Consider the following 14,882-nt stretch of genomic DNA (forward strand, 5'->3'; position numbering starts at 1 on the left):
GATTATATCTGCAGCCTATAATCCTCCTGACCGACCGACCGACCTGTCGCGATGCTGCGGCAGAAACATGAATCCTGAAATAACCAGAGCAACTCACAGCGCAGAATGATCCACACCGCTTCTTCTACCGCTTCTTCTACCGCTCCTCCTGCCTCTTCTACCGCTCCTGCCGCTGCCGCAGCTCCTCTCCAGGTAAACAACCTCTCTCCTCTGCTGCGGCTCCGTCCGGACTCTGCTCATCAAAGCTCCGCTCAAACTTAGAGACCCATCCTCCTCTTCCTCTTCATCATCATCATCCTCATCCTCATCATCCGCAGCGGGAGTCGCGCCTGCGTCCTGCGGTACTGTAGTAGTTTATCTTATCCTGCCTGTGTGGGATGTGGATCTGGTCGGACCTGGACCGGGACCGGGACCGAGCGGAGGACTGTTGAGCCGGTGCAGGCTGCAGTGAAGCGCGGGCGGGATGGAGCTGAGAGAGCTGCAGCGGCTCCGCGTGCGCATGTGAGAACTGATCTGAGGTCAGAGAGAGAGAGGAGGCACGAGCCGCTTCACGTCAGAGACTCAGACCTGCAGCAGACAGGACGAATCCGACCGAGGTCCGAGATTACCATTATTATATTATTATTATATTAGCCTAATATATTAATAATATCAACTTTATTCATTTATAATAATAACTAGCTACACTATGAAGACTTATAAACATGTATTAATATAAATTAAGTCATGTGATCTAGTTCTCAACTCAATAAATCGACTTCAGTCTAAATAACTGAACTCTGTCTGTTGAGGCTGTGACGTCAGAGCTCCACATCTGCCTACAGAGACAGATGTGGTTATTCAGGTTTTTAAAGGAACACTGCAACAAAAATATTAAGTTTATTATTATTATAATAATAATAATGATAAATGCATCAGCTGGTTTAAAACCCGAAGGGAAAGAAGGAAGGAAGGAAAGAAGTAATGAACGTAGGCTATAGGACAAAGGGAAATATGGGAGGCAAGAAGGAAGGGAAAAAGGAAGGAAAGATAGAATGAGGGAGGGAAGAGATTGGGTCAAAAAGGAAGGAAGGAGTAAGGACGAAGGGAAAGAAGGAATGAAGGAAGGCAGGAAGGAAGGGAGGGAAAGGGGAAGGAAAGAAAGATGGAGGGAGGGAACAGATTCTTTCAAGGAAAGGAAGGAGAAGGAAGGAAGAAGGGGCGAAAGAAGGAAGGGAAAAAGGAAGGAAAGAAAGATGGAGGGAGGAAACAGACAGGTCAATTGGATCAGAGGAGGAAGGAAGAAGTAAGGACGAAAGGAAGGAAGGAAGAGAGGAAGGAAGGTAGGAAGGACAAACAGAAAGATGGGAGGAAAGAAGGAAGGAAAGATAGAAGGAGGGAGGGAACAGATTGGGTCAAAAAGGAAGGAAGAAGTAAGGACGAAGGGAAAGAAGGAAGGAAGGAAGGAAGGAAGGAAGGGAGGGAAAGGGGAAGGAAAGAAAGATGGAGGGAGGGAACAGATTCATTCAAGGAAAGGAAGGAGAAGGAAGGAAGAAGGGATGAAAGAACAAAGGGAAAAGGAAAGAAAGAAAGATGGAGGGAGGAAACAGATAAGGTCAATTGGATCAAAGGAGGAAGGAAGAAGTAAGGACGAAAGGAAGGAAGGATGGAAGAAGGGAACAGAGGACAACAAGATGGTTTAGATGAAGACCATGGACTGTGATTGAGAATTGAAAGCTCTGAACTTCTTCATGTGAATGTGTTTTTCAGTCTGAATGAACAATAGAGTATCTGAATGAACAGCAGCAGGTTTTTACATAAGAAGCAGGACTTCCTCCTCCTCCGTCCGTCTGACCTCTGACCTCTAGCATCACGTCGTCAAACAAACGAGCGGCTGTCTGTCCGTCACCGCCGCTCTCTCCCTCTGTCTCCTTCTGTTTCATGTTGTCGACTGCAGACAAATTAAAAAGTGTCATGCTGAGACGTTACATAACCCAAACACCGAGACACCGACGGCCTGTTTGTTTGTGAGCTGCTATACAACATTATTAGAGTCCAACAGCATGAGGGAGGAGGAGGAGGAGGAGGAGGATGTGGTGGCCCTGAAGTGCAAAACACAACGGCAAATCAGAAAACACAACAAAAAAACAGAAAACACAACGACAAATTACTAAACAACGGCAAATCAGAAAACAGTGTATTTATGCATGTGGGGTGTCTGAGTATCTAAGTGTATGTTTAATACATTAAAAAAAAAAATTATAAATTTTTTCTAAATTTTTTTGTTGTTGTCGTATCATAAATATGTGTCTGACATTTATAATAAACCAAACGGCTTGAGAATCGGTTGAATATTCGGTGAGTTATGGCGATTTTAATGGTTGATAGACCTCTGCCTCTGTTGACTAGTGCAGGAAGTAGACACGGCTTCCCCCTGACCAAGATGGCGGCCGCGTTGACGTATTCCACTCGAGGGTACCTACCTTTTCCGGTTTGGTTAATGTCGTTGTGTTTTCTCTTTCTGTGTTGTGTTGTGTTTTCTCTTTTGCTTTTGTGTTTTCTGATTTGCCGTTGTGTTTTCTCTTTTTGTGTTGTGTTTTCTCTTTTGCCGTTGTGTTTTCTCTTTTTGTGTTGTGTTTTCTCTTTTGCCGTTGTGTTTTCTCTTTTTGTGTTGTGTTTTCTCTTTTGCCGTTGTGTTTTCTCTTTTTGTGTTGTGTTTTCTCTTTTGCAGTTGTGTTTTCTCTTTTGCCGTTGTGTTTTCTCTTTTTGTGTTGTGTTTTCTCTTTTTGTGTTGTGTTTTCTCTTTTGCCGTTGTGTTTTCTCTTTTTGTGTTGTGTTTTCTCTTTTTGTGTTGTGTTTTCTCTTTTGCCGTTGTGTTTTCTCTTTTTGTGTTGTGTTTTCTCTTTTGCCGTTGTGTTTTCTCTTTTTGTGTTGTGTTTTCTCTTTTGCCGTTGTTGTCTGATTTGCCGTTGTGTTTTGCACTTCAGGGCCACCACAGGAGGAGGATGAATCAATGGCACCGAGGAGGAGGAGGAGGAGGAAGGGGGAGGAGGAAGGGGGGGTGATGGGAGTGTAGTATTGGCCGAGTGCAGCACTGAAGCCGCTGTTGTTGTGTTCATAAACGGTGCGTGATGAGGCCTGAATACCAGAGAGAGAGAGCCAACTCTGTGTAATTGTGTCGAGGCTTTTAATCTGATCAACAGAGGGTTTCATGGTGAAGAAGAATGAATGAATGAGTGAGTGAGTGAGTGAGTGTTGCATGCTGGGAAATCTGTAGTAGATGTTGACGAGGAAACACCGACTTCTAAAACACATTCAGAGAGAAACAGTGAAAAGTGTCCAGGAAACAGAAATTATTCTGTTAGATAGATAGATAGATAGATAGATAGATAGATAGATAGATAGATAGATAGATAGATAGATAGATAGATAGATAGATAGATAGATAGATAGATAGATAGAACGATAGAACGATAGAACGATAGATAGATAGATAGATAGATAGATAGATAGATAGATAGATAGATAGATAGATAGATAGATAGATAGATAGATAGATAGATACTTTATTAATCCCGAAGAAAATTAATCTGTCAGCTGCTCCATACATTCTAATAAAATTACGAAAAACTAAATATTGTTTAAAATTAAAGGGATAGTTCAACATTTTGACAAATAGGCCCATTGCCATAATCACTATAGTCATAGCAGTAGGTTCGTTACCTTTAAGTGTCGGTGCAAGCTATTTTTAGAACGGCGGAGCAGAGCCGTGAGCTGCTCAGAGCTACGCTACGGAGGCTCATTATGGGATTTCTTGGTTTCCCTCATCAAACTCATCAAATACACAATCCAACAACTCCACAACGCTCTGGTGGACAAGTTGTGACCTGCACATTCACCACGCTATGAGATAATAACACAACGTTACCAGACGGAGTTGTTTTAGAGGGAAATACATGCAAAACCGCTGATGCGCGTTGCCTTCAGGGACAGTTTTTCATCAAGCAGACTCTGTATTTACCAATAATTACCAAAATGTTGCTATATCATGTCTTTATGTTTGTCACTTGTATCGCACAATAAAAAAATAAAAATAAAATAAATATATTTTATATTTTATATTTTAAAGCTCTATATTTCGTCTGCCTCTCCTGTCTTTTATTTTGAAGGGCTGATCCATGAGAACATCTAAAAACCATCTCAGTGTAGTTTTCCATCTTCTCTCTTTTTCAGCTTCTCTCTGGAGCTCTGGTAACAACAGGTCGGTGTCAGCCAATCAGAAGAGAGGAGGAGGCTCTGAGCCTCTCTTCTGATTGGCTGACTGCTTTCTAAAATGATCCAATAAAAAGCAGAATTTCAGAATAAAACACTCAGAGAAACCAAATCCTGCAAAGTGTTGTTGGATGGTGCTGTCCAGGTGATGGTGGGCGGGGCTTTGTTGTGACATCACAAAGTGACAGGAAGTCCCGACAGAGCTTTAAACTGAGCTGCAGCACTGAAGGGAAACAATGACGTCCTCTAGAATAAAACTTATTATAAAACTATTTATATTGTTCATAATAATAAGAGTTACAACAATCTGTAATATGAAGACACAATAAATGAAAAACAACCGGAGCTCAGTGAGGCGTTCAGGAAACAGTGAAGTGGACAAACCTTCTTCTTTTCCTGTGTCTTCACAGTTTCCACGGCGACTCTGACTCGTCTCTTCCTCTTCTTCACACTCGGAGCCATCGCTGTCTCCGGTCTCATGACCTCCACCTCCTTCTCCTCCTTCTTCACCTCCTTCTCCTTCTCCTGGACAGGGGTGGAGGCGGCGGCGGCCATCTTCTCTTTCAGCTTCTTCCTCCTCTGAAACACAAACAGGTTTTATTGACTCGTCCAATCAGAGCACAGACAACTGATGTGATGATGAAGAGATCTCCTCCTCTTCATCTTAGAAACATTTTTACTTTATTCACATTTCACCTGTATGGGCCTTTGTAGCTGCATCTTCAACAGTGTTGGGCACGCTACTTTTCAAAAGTAATTAGTTATAGTTACTAGTTACCTTCCCCATACTTACTTTTTTATAAAATGCTCAAATATGTTAAATTACCTGGACTTCCCTCCCTAACTTCCTAACTTTTTCTGACCAGTTGATGAACTGAAACTAATGTGTTTATAACGTCCTACACTTTAACAGGTGTGTTATTATTTAGTGACGGGACTTCTTAAAGGTATAATATGTAGGAATTCCCCCCATCTAGCGGTGCGGTTGCATATCTGAACGTATTCTTGATGTTGCATTCAGGTGAAATCGGGCAGACGTCAGACAGACAACAGACGCTGCATGTAACAGGATAAACAAGCGTCTATGTAAACAAGTGGTCCGTCAGCACGAGGCAAAACAATACAGGCGTGACAATATGTTGTCATGGTGATGTGGTATTGTTACCTACGGTCACGCTGCCACTCAATGTAAAAAATGGCGATGCAACATGGCCGCCTCGGTTCGGTGCGTCGCCCACTTATGTATTTGTAACGACTTGTAACAACTCATTCTAAGGTACCAGAAAGCTTTCATTTGTATGCGGCTGTGATTCCACTTCAGTGAAATACGGATTTATGAAAGACATATTTGATTTTTGATAATAAAAAGCCAAATAAGTTACACACTGGGGCTTTAAGTCAAGTAATGGAGCGTTTTATTGTCAGTAACGGTAACAGTGGGAAACAGTAACTTTATTGATCACTGTTACTTAAAAAAGTAGCGCCGTTAGTAACGCTGTTTATTACAACGCTGTTATTCCCATCACTGATCTGTAATGATTATGCTGAGTGAGTCATCCGTCAGGAGCTGGGGGGCGGAGCTACGAGCTGTCAATCATCTCAGTGGCTCAGTGTTTTGAATGGAGCGTCTGTAAAGTCTCCGTCAGACAAAGTGTCTCATTCACTCATCGTGTGTAACGGCGCCTCCGAAGGCCGCGGCCGCCGGACTGGGACACATGTGACCTCTGACCTCTGACCTACCGGCCCACGCAAGGCATGATGGGAACAATCATGGAGCCTGTGTGTGTGTGTGTGTCGCCCAAAAGGTCACTAAGCTACACATGGTTTATCTATTGTCCACACACACACACACACACACAAACTGTTGCTCAGGCCGGAGACATTGAACGCAGCACAATGTCCTGTTGTTGCTGAGACGCAGACGTCAGACGTGAAAATGAAAACATGGACGATGTGCGGTGAGATTCAAACTCTTTGATACCATTTCAGTCACCGTGGAAACGTCTCAACATGATGACTCACCAACAGAAACATTCATTTATGACTAAAACCAAACAAGTCGTCCACGTCTGAGTCAGAATAAAGATTTAACAAACAACAGACACACAAACTGATGATTGATCTTTTACTTCAGCTCCTGTGTGTCGTCGTTTTTGTATTTGTAAAATCTGTGCACAAACATTTCAACTTTTTAAAAGCAGCTGAACTTTTCTTTTATGTGTGCGTGTTTCTGCTAAACTAAGATACAGATCTGTAGGTGTACATGGACTAAACCTGAACCTAGACCAGAGGCGTTTACAGCGGCTGCTTCAGGTTTTATTTGTGGTTTTCCAGTAAAAAGTCTCGACGACCTCTGGATGAAATGTTGTGAAATGTGTCATAAAGTCACAGAAACGATCGACGGTCGGCTCCTCATGTAAAACTCAGAAACAGCTCTGCTCCAAACCTACAGTACAACGACGACCACCTTCATAAACTGACTGTAAACTGAGGAATGTGATGTTTCCATGGAGACGCTTAATTATCGCTGAGAATATGAGAAAGTTTATTTCTGTGCCCAGACGCTGGCAGAGACACATAATCATTATAATCATCACATACACAAACAGAATACCCCTATATATACTATGTTAGAGTGGTGTTGGCATGTGTGTTAAAGAAGGAATAAGGAAATAAAAAGTCTTATACAATACAGGTGCATCTCAATAAATCAGAATATCATGGAAAAGTTTATTCATGTTAATAATTCAATTAAAAAAGTGAAACTTATACATTATATTGATCCATAATTACACACAGAATGAAACATTTCATGTCTTTATTTATTTAATTGTTTTTAATTGTAACGATTATGGCGTCACATTTAATGAAGATCTAAAAATCACTAACCTCACTAACACCGTCTGTTACTGTTGTTGTTTTGTTACTGTCTCATTTATGGTTGTCTAGTATCACTGTTTTTACTTTTAGTGTCTCTGTCCTTACTTAACTTTTTGTATGTCACTGTACGTCAAACTAACTGTCATTCTGTGGTATGTCATTGCATTATGTCTTTATTCTTTCTTCTTTTGTGTCACTGTTGTTGTATGTGCTTTTATTGTCTATATTTTAATGTTACTCCCCCTCTCCCTTCCCCTTAAGAGGTCTTTCACCTCCTACCAGGCCATTGCCTTAATAAGAATGTATTCTTAGCAATTCTTGCCTGGTAAAATAAAGGTTTACTACTACTTACTACTAAAAATAAAAAATTCAGTGTCTCAAAACATTTGACTATTACAAAAGACCAATTTCTTAAAAAAAAAAGAAGCATTTTTAATATGGAAATGTTGTCCTTCTGAAAAGTATGTCCATCTATATGCACTAAATACTTTAGGGATATTTGACTTGAACTACTATAAATGGACTTTTACATGATATTCTAATTCATTGATATGTACCTGTATATAGATATAGCCTAGATATACAGTATATCCTTTTCTATATGTAAAGACTTATATATCATCCTTATATCAGTGCACAGGATGGTTCACTATTTAGTCTGAGATAGAGTGCCTATAGAGAGAGAGTGGCGCCACCTCCGTTCACTGCAATGGTTCAGTTTTTTCACAGCAATGGCGGCGCATGGAGCCCCTCAAAAGTTCCCGGAAGTTAGCATAAGCTAACCGCCGCTCAATGTATTCCAATGGAGCGGCTGGTCGGAGCAGCACTTGTTCAAGGTAAAATGTTTAAACAATGGCATTTTCATATCAGTAGTGCATCTGAATTAAATCGACATGAGTAATTAAGTATGTTGGCGGATTATCCCCGTCTAGATTTGAATATTTAGAGAATATTAACAGATAAAAGTTTAGGCTAGCACTCTGGCTAACGATAGCAACACATGCAACAGGCTGCTAAATGTAATTCTGTTCTCTAAATATAACTTAATCCAACGCTGTCAATTGTCAGACTAGTAGCGAGGTTAATGTATAGGGAGTGTGATTGCAGTTAAACATAAAATTAATATCATTGAGGCTGCAGTTTATGATATGAGGACATTCTGGACTGCTGTCTCAAACATGGAAAATGTTCTGATTTGCTAATCTATTTGTTAAACCACTTACTGATTAAAATACACATCTAGCCATGGCATGTTCTCAAGTAATCATACTAACCATTATATAAACTATTGGTCATATTATTTAATACACCTGTGCAACATCATGCAGTGCAGTATACCAGCTGTGCCATAAATTCTGCTTTCATAAATTTTATACATGTTCAGTTTTTGTTGACATCAGAAAAGTAGTGTTCATTGTACTTTATGTTATTTGTTGAGATCATTGTGTGTTGTACTGCATTATCTCAACACTTGTTGCTCATATTTTGCCTTCAAGTATTTTAATGGAGAGGAACACTGTTGAATGTAATGCACCCCAGCACAGCAGCATCCACTATGACTCCTGTAAATAAACAGCAACTAGTGACTAGTGATCACCTTTTTGACTATGTCAGCTATAACTAGAAATATATATTTTTATAAATGAAGAATGTATGGGCCAGAGCAATATATAGTTAATCAATAATCATAGACATTGATGCTGTACATCAGGAGAACTGACGAGTAAGGACCAATGATCTTATAGCTCAGGAGTGATGATGACAAGGATGTAACATGTCTCTTATGTGTTAACTGTTTCACCAGATGTGGGACAACAGCCATGAAGAAGAAATGCCTGTCTGGTGTTGCTGGATGTGTCACCTATGTTTTATTCGACCCCAAAGGATTTCCACATGGCCTGCTTAGGGCTACCCATGTCGGTGGTGATATTTATTACATGTAGCCCAATGGATTCTGCCCTCTCTTGTCGTTGCTACTGTTTTAGGAGCTGTGATTCTGTGATTCTTCTTGCATTGTTTTTTCCTGTTCTGCTCTGTTAATTAAAAAAATATTAAACTTCCCAGTGGCGTGGTATTTGAAAGTGTGTGAAAGAGCAAATTGTTTGAATATGATTACCTCACATATTTTTTTGTTGTTGAAATCTAGGTGTTTAAATTGCTCCTTCTGACTTTAGCCAGCCATGCTTTTCTCCTGTCCCTGTGTTTGGGGAAGCCATACATGTGCAGGCCTTTCTCCAAGCGACTGGAGCATCCCCGTGCAGCACAGCATACCATGGTGAAGACTATATTCAAGGACAACACAGCGGAAAGGACGCAAACAGCTTGACATGCTGATCTGTTTGACTTCTGTAGATCTGTTTTTAAGGAATTTATTGTGATATTAAGTGCACTGGGTAAAACATGACTCTGTGTTTTATTATGCATCACTGAGTACAGTAAGTTTGGGATAAGTATACAGTTAACAAATAGTGATAAAATTCCATATATTTGCAATGAATTAAAATTAAACTTTAATTTATTTGCCATGGATTTTCTATTAGAGTTATCATCATAATGCTGTTGTGTAGTCAATTGTCAAATCATAGTCACTTGTTACTCTGCCTCAACCAAGTCTGAAAGTAAAAAAAAGAGGAAATATTACAGTTTTATTGCTATCAACAACTGTACGGGTTTAGTCAAGTTAACAGAGTTCAAAGCAACACAAGCATAGCCTAATAACAATAATAGTTAACAAATAGTGATAGAATTACGTGTATTTACAATTAATTCAAATCAAATTTTAGCATTTGCATGGATTTCCTATTTGAACAGATCATTATGCAGTTGTGAGTCCAGACATGTTGTCAGTGACCTGTCAGTTTGCCTCATTCAAGTCTGAAAGTTTGATAAAAACAGAGAAAATGCTACGATTTTTATTGCTGTTGATGACTGTAGGGGTTAAGTAAACTTAACACAGTTAAAAGTAATTAACACAAGCATATAAATACCGCAAAACAAAGCATTTATTGACCGTTATTTAGCAATTATCGGGGTTTTCCTATTGCTTTCAATTGCCCGCCAAGCACTTCCGGGAACTTTCTGAGGCTACATGGACCACGTGATCGGCCAGCATTTTGAACTTCCGTTGTCGCCACTCTCTCTCTATAGGCACTCTAGTCTGAGAGTTCCTGTGATGCTGTAACTCTGTCAGTGCTTCAGTGTGAGTGCAGAGTGCCCCCAGAGGACAGAGGCAGGAACTGCAGCTGGTATGAGGTCTGCTGTGTGTGTGTGTGTGTGTGTGTGTGTGTGTGTGTGTGTGTGTGTGTGTGTGTGTGTGTGTGCGTGTGTGTGTGTGTGTGTGTCTGTGTGTCTGTGTGTCTGTGTGTGTGTGTGTGTGTGTGTGTGTGTGATGATGATGAGAGCAGCAGCAGCGTGTAGAGGAATTTACGGCTTCATCATGTTTCACAGTTGTTAAAACAAGAACATTTTCTCACCTGAGTTGCAGCTTTAGGTTTCGACTGTTCGGTCATAACTGAAACACAAAGAAACAGAATTTATTTAACGAGGAAAAATATAAAAACACAAGAAGAATCAAGACCCCTAACCCTTATTTTGAAGGAGCTTTGATGCAAACATCTACCTTTATTTTGAAGGAGCTTTCATACAAACATCTACCTTTATTCTGAAGGAGCTTTAATGTAAACATCTACCTTTATTTTGAAGGAGCTTTAACACAAACATCTACCCTTATTTTGAAGGAGCTTTAACACGAACATCTACCTTTATTTTGAAGGAGCTTTCATACAAATATCTACCTTTATTCTGAAGGAGCTTTCATACAAACATCTACCTTTATTCTGAAGGAGCTTTAATACAAACGTCTACCTTTATTTTGAAGGAGCTTTCATACAAACATCTACCTTTATTCTGAAGGAGCTTTAATACAAACGTCTACCTTTATTTTGAAGGAGCTTTAACACAAACATCTACCTTTATTCTGAAGGAGCTTTAACACAAACATCTACCTTACCTTTACCTCGCCTTTTAACAAGTACTAGGAAAACTGAGCATATAACCCCAGTGTTGAGGTCTCTCCACTGGCTTCCTGTTTGCCAGAGGATAAATTTTAAAATTTTATTGTTGACCTTTAAAGCCATGAATGGCTTGGCTCCCCTTTATTTAAGTGACCTGCTTGTTCCCCACACTCTAAGCAGAACATCACGGTCAGCTGACCAATTCCTCCTCAGCACACCAAAGTCAAGATTAAAAACAAGAGGCGATCGAGCTTTTGCAGTCGCCGCTCCTAAACTCTGGAATAGCCTGCCATTCCCAATCAGAACAGCTCCAAACTTAGTACATTTTAAATCTCTATTGAAAACCCACCTCTTCTCCCGGGCTTTTAACCCTTGACCGATTGTTTTATCATTACAGTTTTATTGTATGTTGTGCTTTTATCCAATGTTTTATCCAATGTTTATTTTATTTATTGTGCTTTTATTATTGTGTTTTTATCTGATGTTTAAACTGTAATTGAAATTGTTTTAACTGTAAAGCACTTTGGTTCAAGGTGCTATATAAATAAACTTGACCTTGACCTTGACCTTATTTTGAAGGAGCTTTAACACAAACATCTACCCTTATTTTGAAGGAGCTTTAACACAAACATCTACCCTTATTTTGAAGGAGCTTTAACACAAACATCTACCTTTATTTTGAAGGAGCTTTAACACAAACATCTACCTTTATTTTGAAGGAGCTTTGATGCAGACATCTACCTTTATTCTGAAGGAGCTTTAATACAAACATCTACCTTTATTCTGAAGGAGCTTTAATTCCAACATCTACCTTTATTCTGAAGGAGCTTTCATGCAAACATCTACCTTTGTTTTGAAGGAGCTTTCATACAAACATCGACCTTTATTTTGAAGGAGCTTACGCAAACATCTACCTTTATTTTGAAGGAGCTTTCATACAAACATCTACCTTTATTTTGAAGGAGCTTTAATACAAACATCTACATTTATTTTGAAGGGGCTCTGATAAAAACATGGAGCTTTAATATTAAGGCCTTGGAGCCGTAAGTGATGCTGTTGCCATGACGCTGTATCTTGAGTTATGATTTCTAAATGAAAGAGCAGTTTGTCAGTTTGACATCCTCGGAAACCGGAAAAAAAAAAAAAAAAAAAAAGTTGCTCTGTGATCATTTACAACTTCTTCCCCTAAAAATAAGAACAGTTTCATGAAAGCCTCATTGTGTCCTCTCACATGAGTAAGAGCATTTTATTTTAAACAGGCTCCTGTGGTCGCTGCTGCAGCAGCAGCCGGAGCCAGGAGGAGCCGGCAGTTTGTGGAAAAAAAAAAAAAAAAAAAAAAAGTGTATCCAGCAGCTTTTGGAAAGGAAACACTAACAATTTACAATTAGTGGAGTGGGAGAGCGGAGGAAAAGGAGCGTTTCCACCACCAGCTCCTCCCAGAGACCTGAGGCTGACTCACCGCTCTGCACAGAGAGAAGCTGCACAATCTGAATCTGCACTGTGGAGCTGAGAGCGGTGGTGTCGATACTCAGTGGTGTAGTCTAATGTTGTGTAGTGGGTAAACTGCTTTTTAGGTGGTAAACTGTTCATACTTGTATCACATAGACCGGTGGTTCTCAAACTTTTTTTTATTTCAAGGACCCCAAAATGGACACAAATTAGACCACGGACCCCCATTGGACAAAACACCAGAAATACACAAACAATCAATGTACGTTTAAATTAGGCGTACATTTTTGAAGGATTTTAGAGAGATTTCTAGAAAAAGTTGTACAATTCCTCAAGAAAAGTTGAAACATTTCTAGAAAATAGTGGTAAAAATTCTCACAATTCTTTTTTTGAAAAAAGTGGTAAAAAGAAGAAAAAAAAATTGGGGGGAAAAATTTGGAAAAAATTCTCAGAAAAAGTGGTAAAATTTCTAAAAAAAAAAAAAGTTTTGAAAATTTTAGAAGAAACTGGTAAAATTTCTCAAAGAAATTCTAGGAAAAGTGGTAAAGTTTCAACAAAAAAGTCAAACGATAATAAAATAAAAGTAAAAATAGTATATAGTAAATAGTAAAAAGATTTGCTCTTTTTAATTGAAAAAAATTAATAAAGGGGGTCAAACAATAATACAAAAAGGGATAAAACTTCTTAAATAAAAAAAAAGTAAAAAGTAGAACAGAAAAATTGAGAAGAAACTGGTAAAATTTCTCAAAAAAATTGTAGGAAAAAGTGGTCAAATTTCAAGAAAAAGTTGGGGACCCCCTTGAACCCTGTCAACCCCTCCCACTTTGAGAACCACTGACATTTACTTTAGTTAGATAGTTTTGTTGTACTGGGTATACTGAAGTTTTTATGCATTTTCAGTGTGTATACTGAGTATCACATAGACTACACCACTGGAGGAGGAAGAAGAGGAGGAAGTGGAGGAGGGAGGAGGAGGAGTAGGGAGGTGGGAGGGGCCTTGGAGCAGCGACCTACCTGCCAGGTATCTCTCCAGCGAGGCCGAGGAGCTCTGGTTCCAGCTGTAGCAGCAGAGGAAGAGGAGCCAGACCAGCAGCGAGGCCACGACCAGGAGCAGCACCCAGAGGAGCCGGGCCGCCGCCGGGCCCGAGTCGGCCCAGGCCGCCAGGAGATCCATGCTGCAGCCGGAGAGAGAGACAGAGAGAGGGAGAGAGACACAGAGAGAGGGAGAGAGGGATAGAGAGAAGAGGCTGCAGAGAGAAGGAGTGTTGCTGCAGCAGAACCAGCAGCAGGAAGCAGCAGCAGCTCAGATGGAGAACAGCTGCTCCACCTCAGCCCACGTCAGCTCTCAGTCTGGCTACGCTAATGAATCCTGTTTGTGCATGTGTGTGTGTGTCTGTGTGTGTGTGTGTGTGTGTGCATAAGGAAAAGTTTGGAGGCGTGGCTCGGTGTGAGAGTGACGGCCCCACCCCCCCACCCCCCTCTCTCTCTCTGCCCGGCTGCTGAAACATCACAGTCGACTCCTCACATGGACAGAGACAGAGAGAGACATATTACACTGCAAAAACTTAAAATCTTACCAAGAATATTTGACTTATTTCTAGTCAAAATGTCATTTCTAGTGAAAATAAATCTCATAAGACTCGTCACATTAAAAAGTAGCTTGTTTTTAGACACTTTTTACTTTTTTAAAGCAGATTTTCACTTGAAATAAGTAGAAAAATCTGATAGTGGAGCAAGTTTTTCTTTCTTATTACAAGCACAAAAAACGTGCTTTCACTGCAGATTTTTCTACTTATTTCAATTGAAAATTAGTTTGAAATAAGTGAAAATGATCTAAAAACAAGTACATTTTTAGGTGATGAGTCTTATTTTATGTGGACATAGATTAGTTTTGACTAAAATGAGACATTTTGACAAGAAATAAGACAAATATTCTTGGAAAGATTTTGAGTTTTTGCAGTGTTGAACATATTAAATTTAAGTTTCACACAGTTTCTCATTTTTCTTGTTCGGTTAACTAACTACGATTTCACATTAAATTTAATTTCAAACACAATTTTAGCTTAAACTTTTGTGAAAACAGAATTTTACATGTGAAAATGACACAAGAAAACGTTTTTGAGCTTCGTCTGTGATTTCAGATTTAAATAAGTTTTTCACACAGTTTTTCATTTTTGTCTTACTACGATTTCATGTTAAATTTCAATTCAAACACGGTTTTAACTTAAACTTTTGTGAAAGGGTTAGAAAGGTTCACATGGACAGAGACAGAGACAGAGGTGGAGGTGG

The 14,882-nt window shown here is 39.7% G+C and overlaps 1 protein-coding gene across 3 annotated transcripts in view; it reads right to left on the reverse strand.

Annotated features, from left to right (window-relative positions):
* pleca (plectin a) overlaps nt 1-13,943 on the reverse strand; it is a 165,450-nt gene extending 151,507 nt beyond the window's left edge. For all 3 annotated transcript variants that reach the window (XM_085790727.1, XM_085790726.1, XM_085790725.1), the window contains exons 1-3: nt 13,608-13,943; nt 10,605-10,642; nt 4,636-4,830 (exon numbers count right to left, since the gene is read on the reverse strand). In XM_085790727.1, the coding sequence (XP_085646853.1) occupies nt 4,636-4,830; nt 10,605-10,642; nt 13,608-13,767 (393 nt within the window). In that variant the 5' untranslated portion in view covers nt 13,768-13,943. The remainder of the gene's footprint in view (nt 1-4,635; nt 4,831-10,604; nt 10,643-13,607) is intronic.
* Between the last annotated feature and the right edge of the window lie 939 nt (nt 13,944-14,882).

Source organism: Trachurus japonicus, chromosome 11 (genome assembly GCF_045865225.1).
Source record: "Trachurus japonicus isolate A0001 chromosome 11, Traja_1.0".
NCBI classification, from domain to species: Eukaryota; Metazoa; Chordata; class Actinopteri; order Carangiformes; family Carangidae; genus Trachurus; species Trachurus japonicus.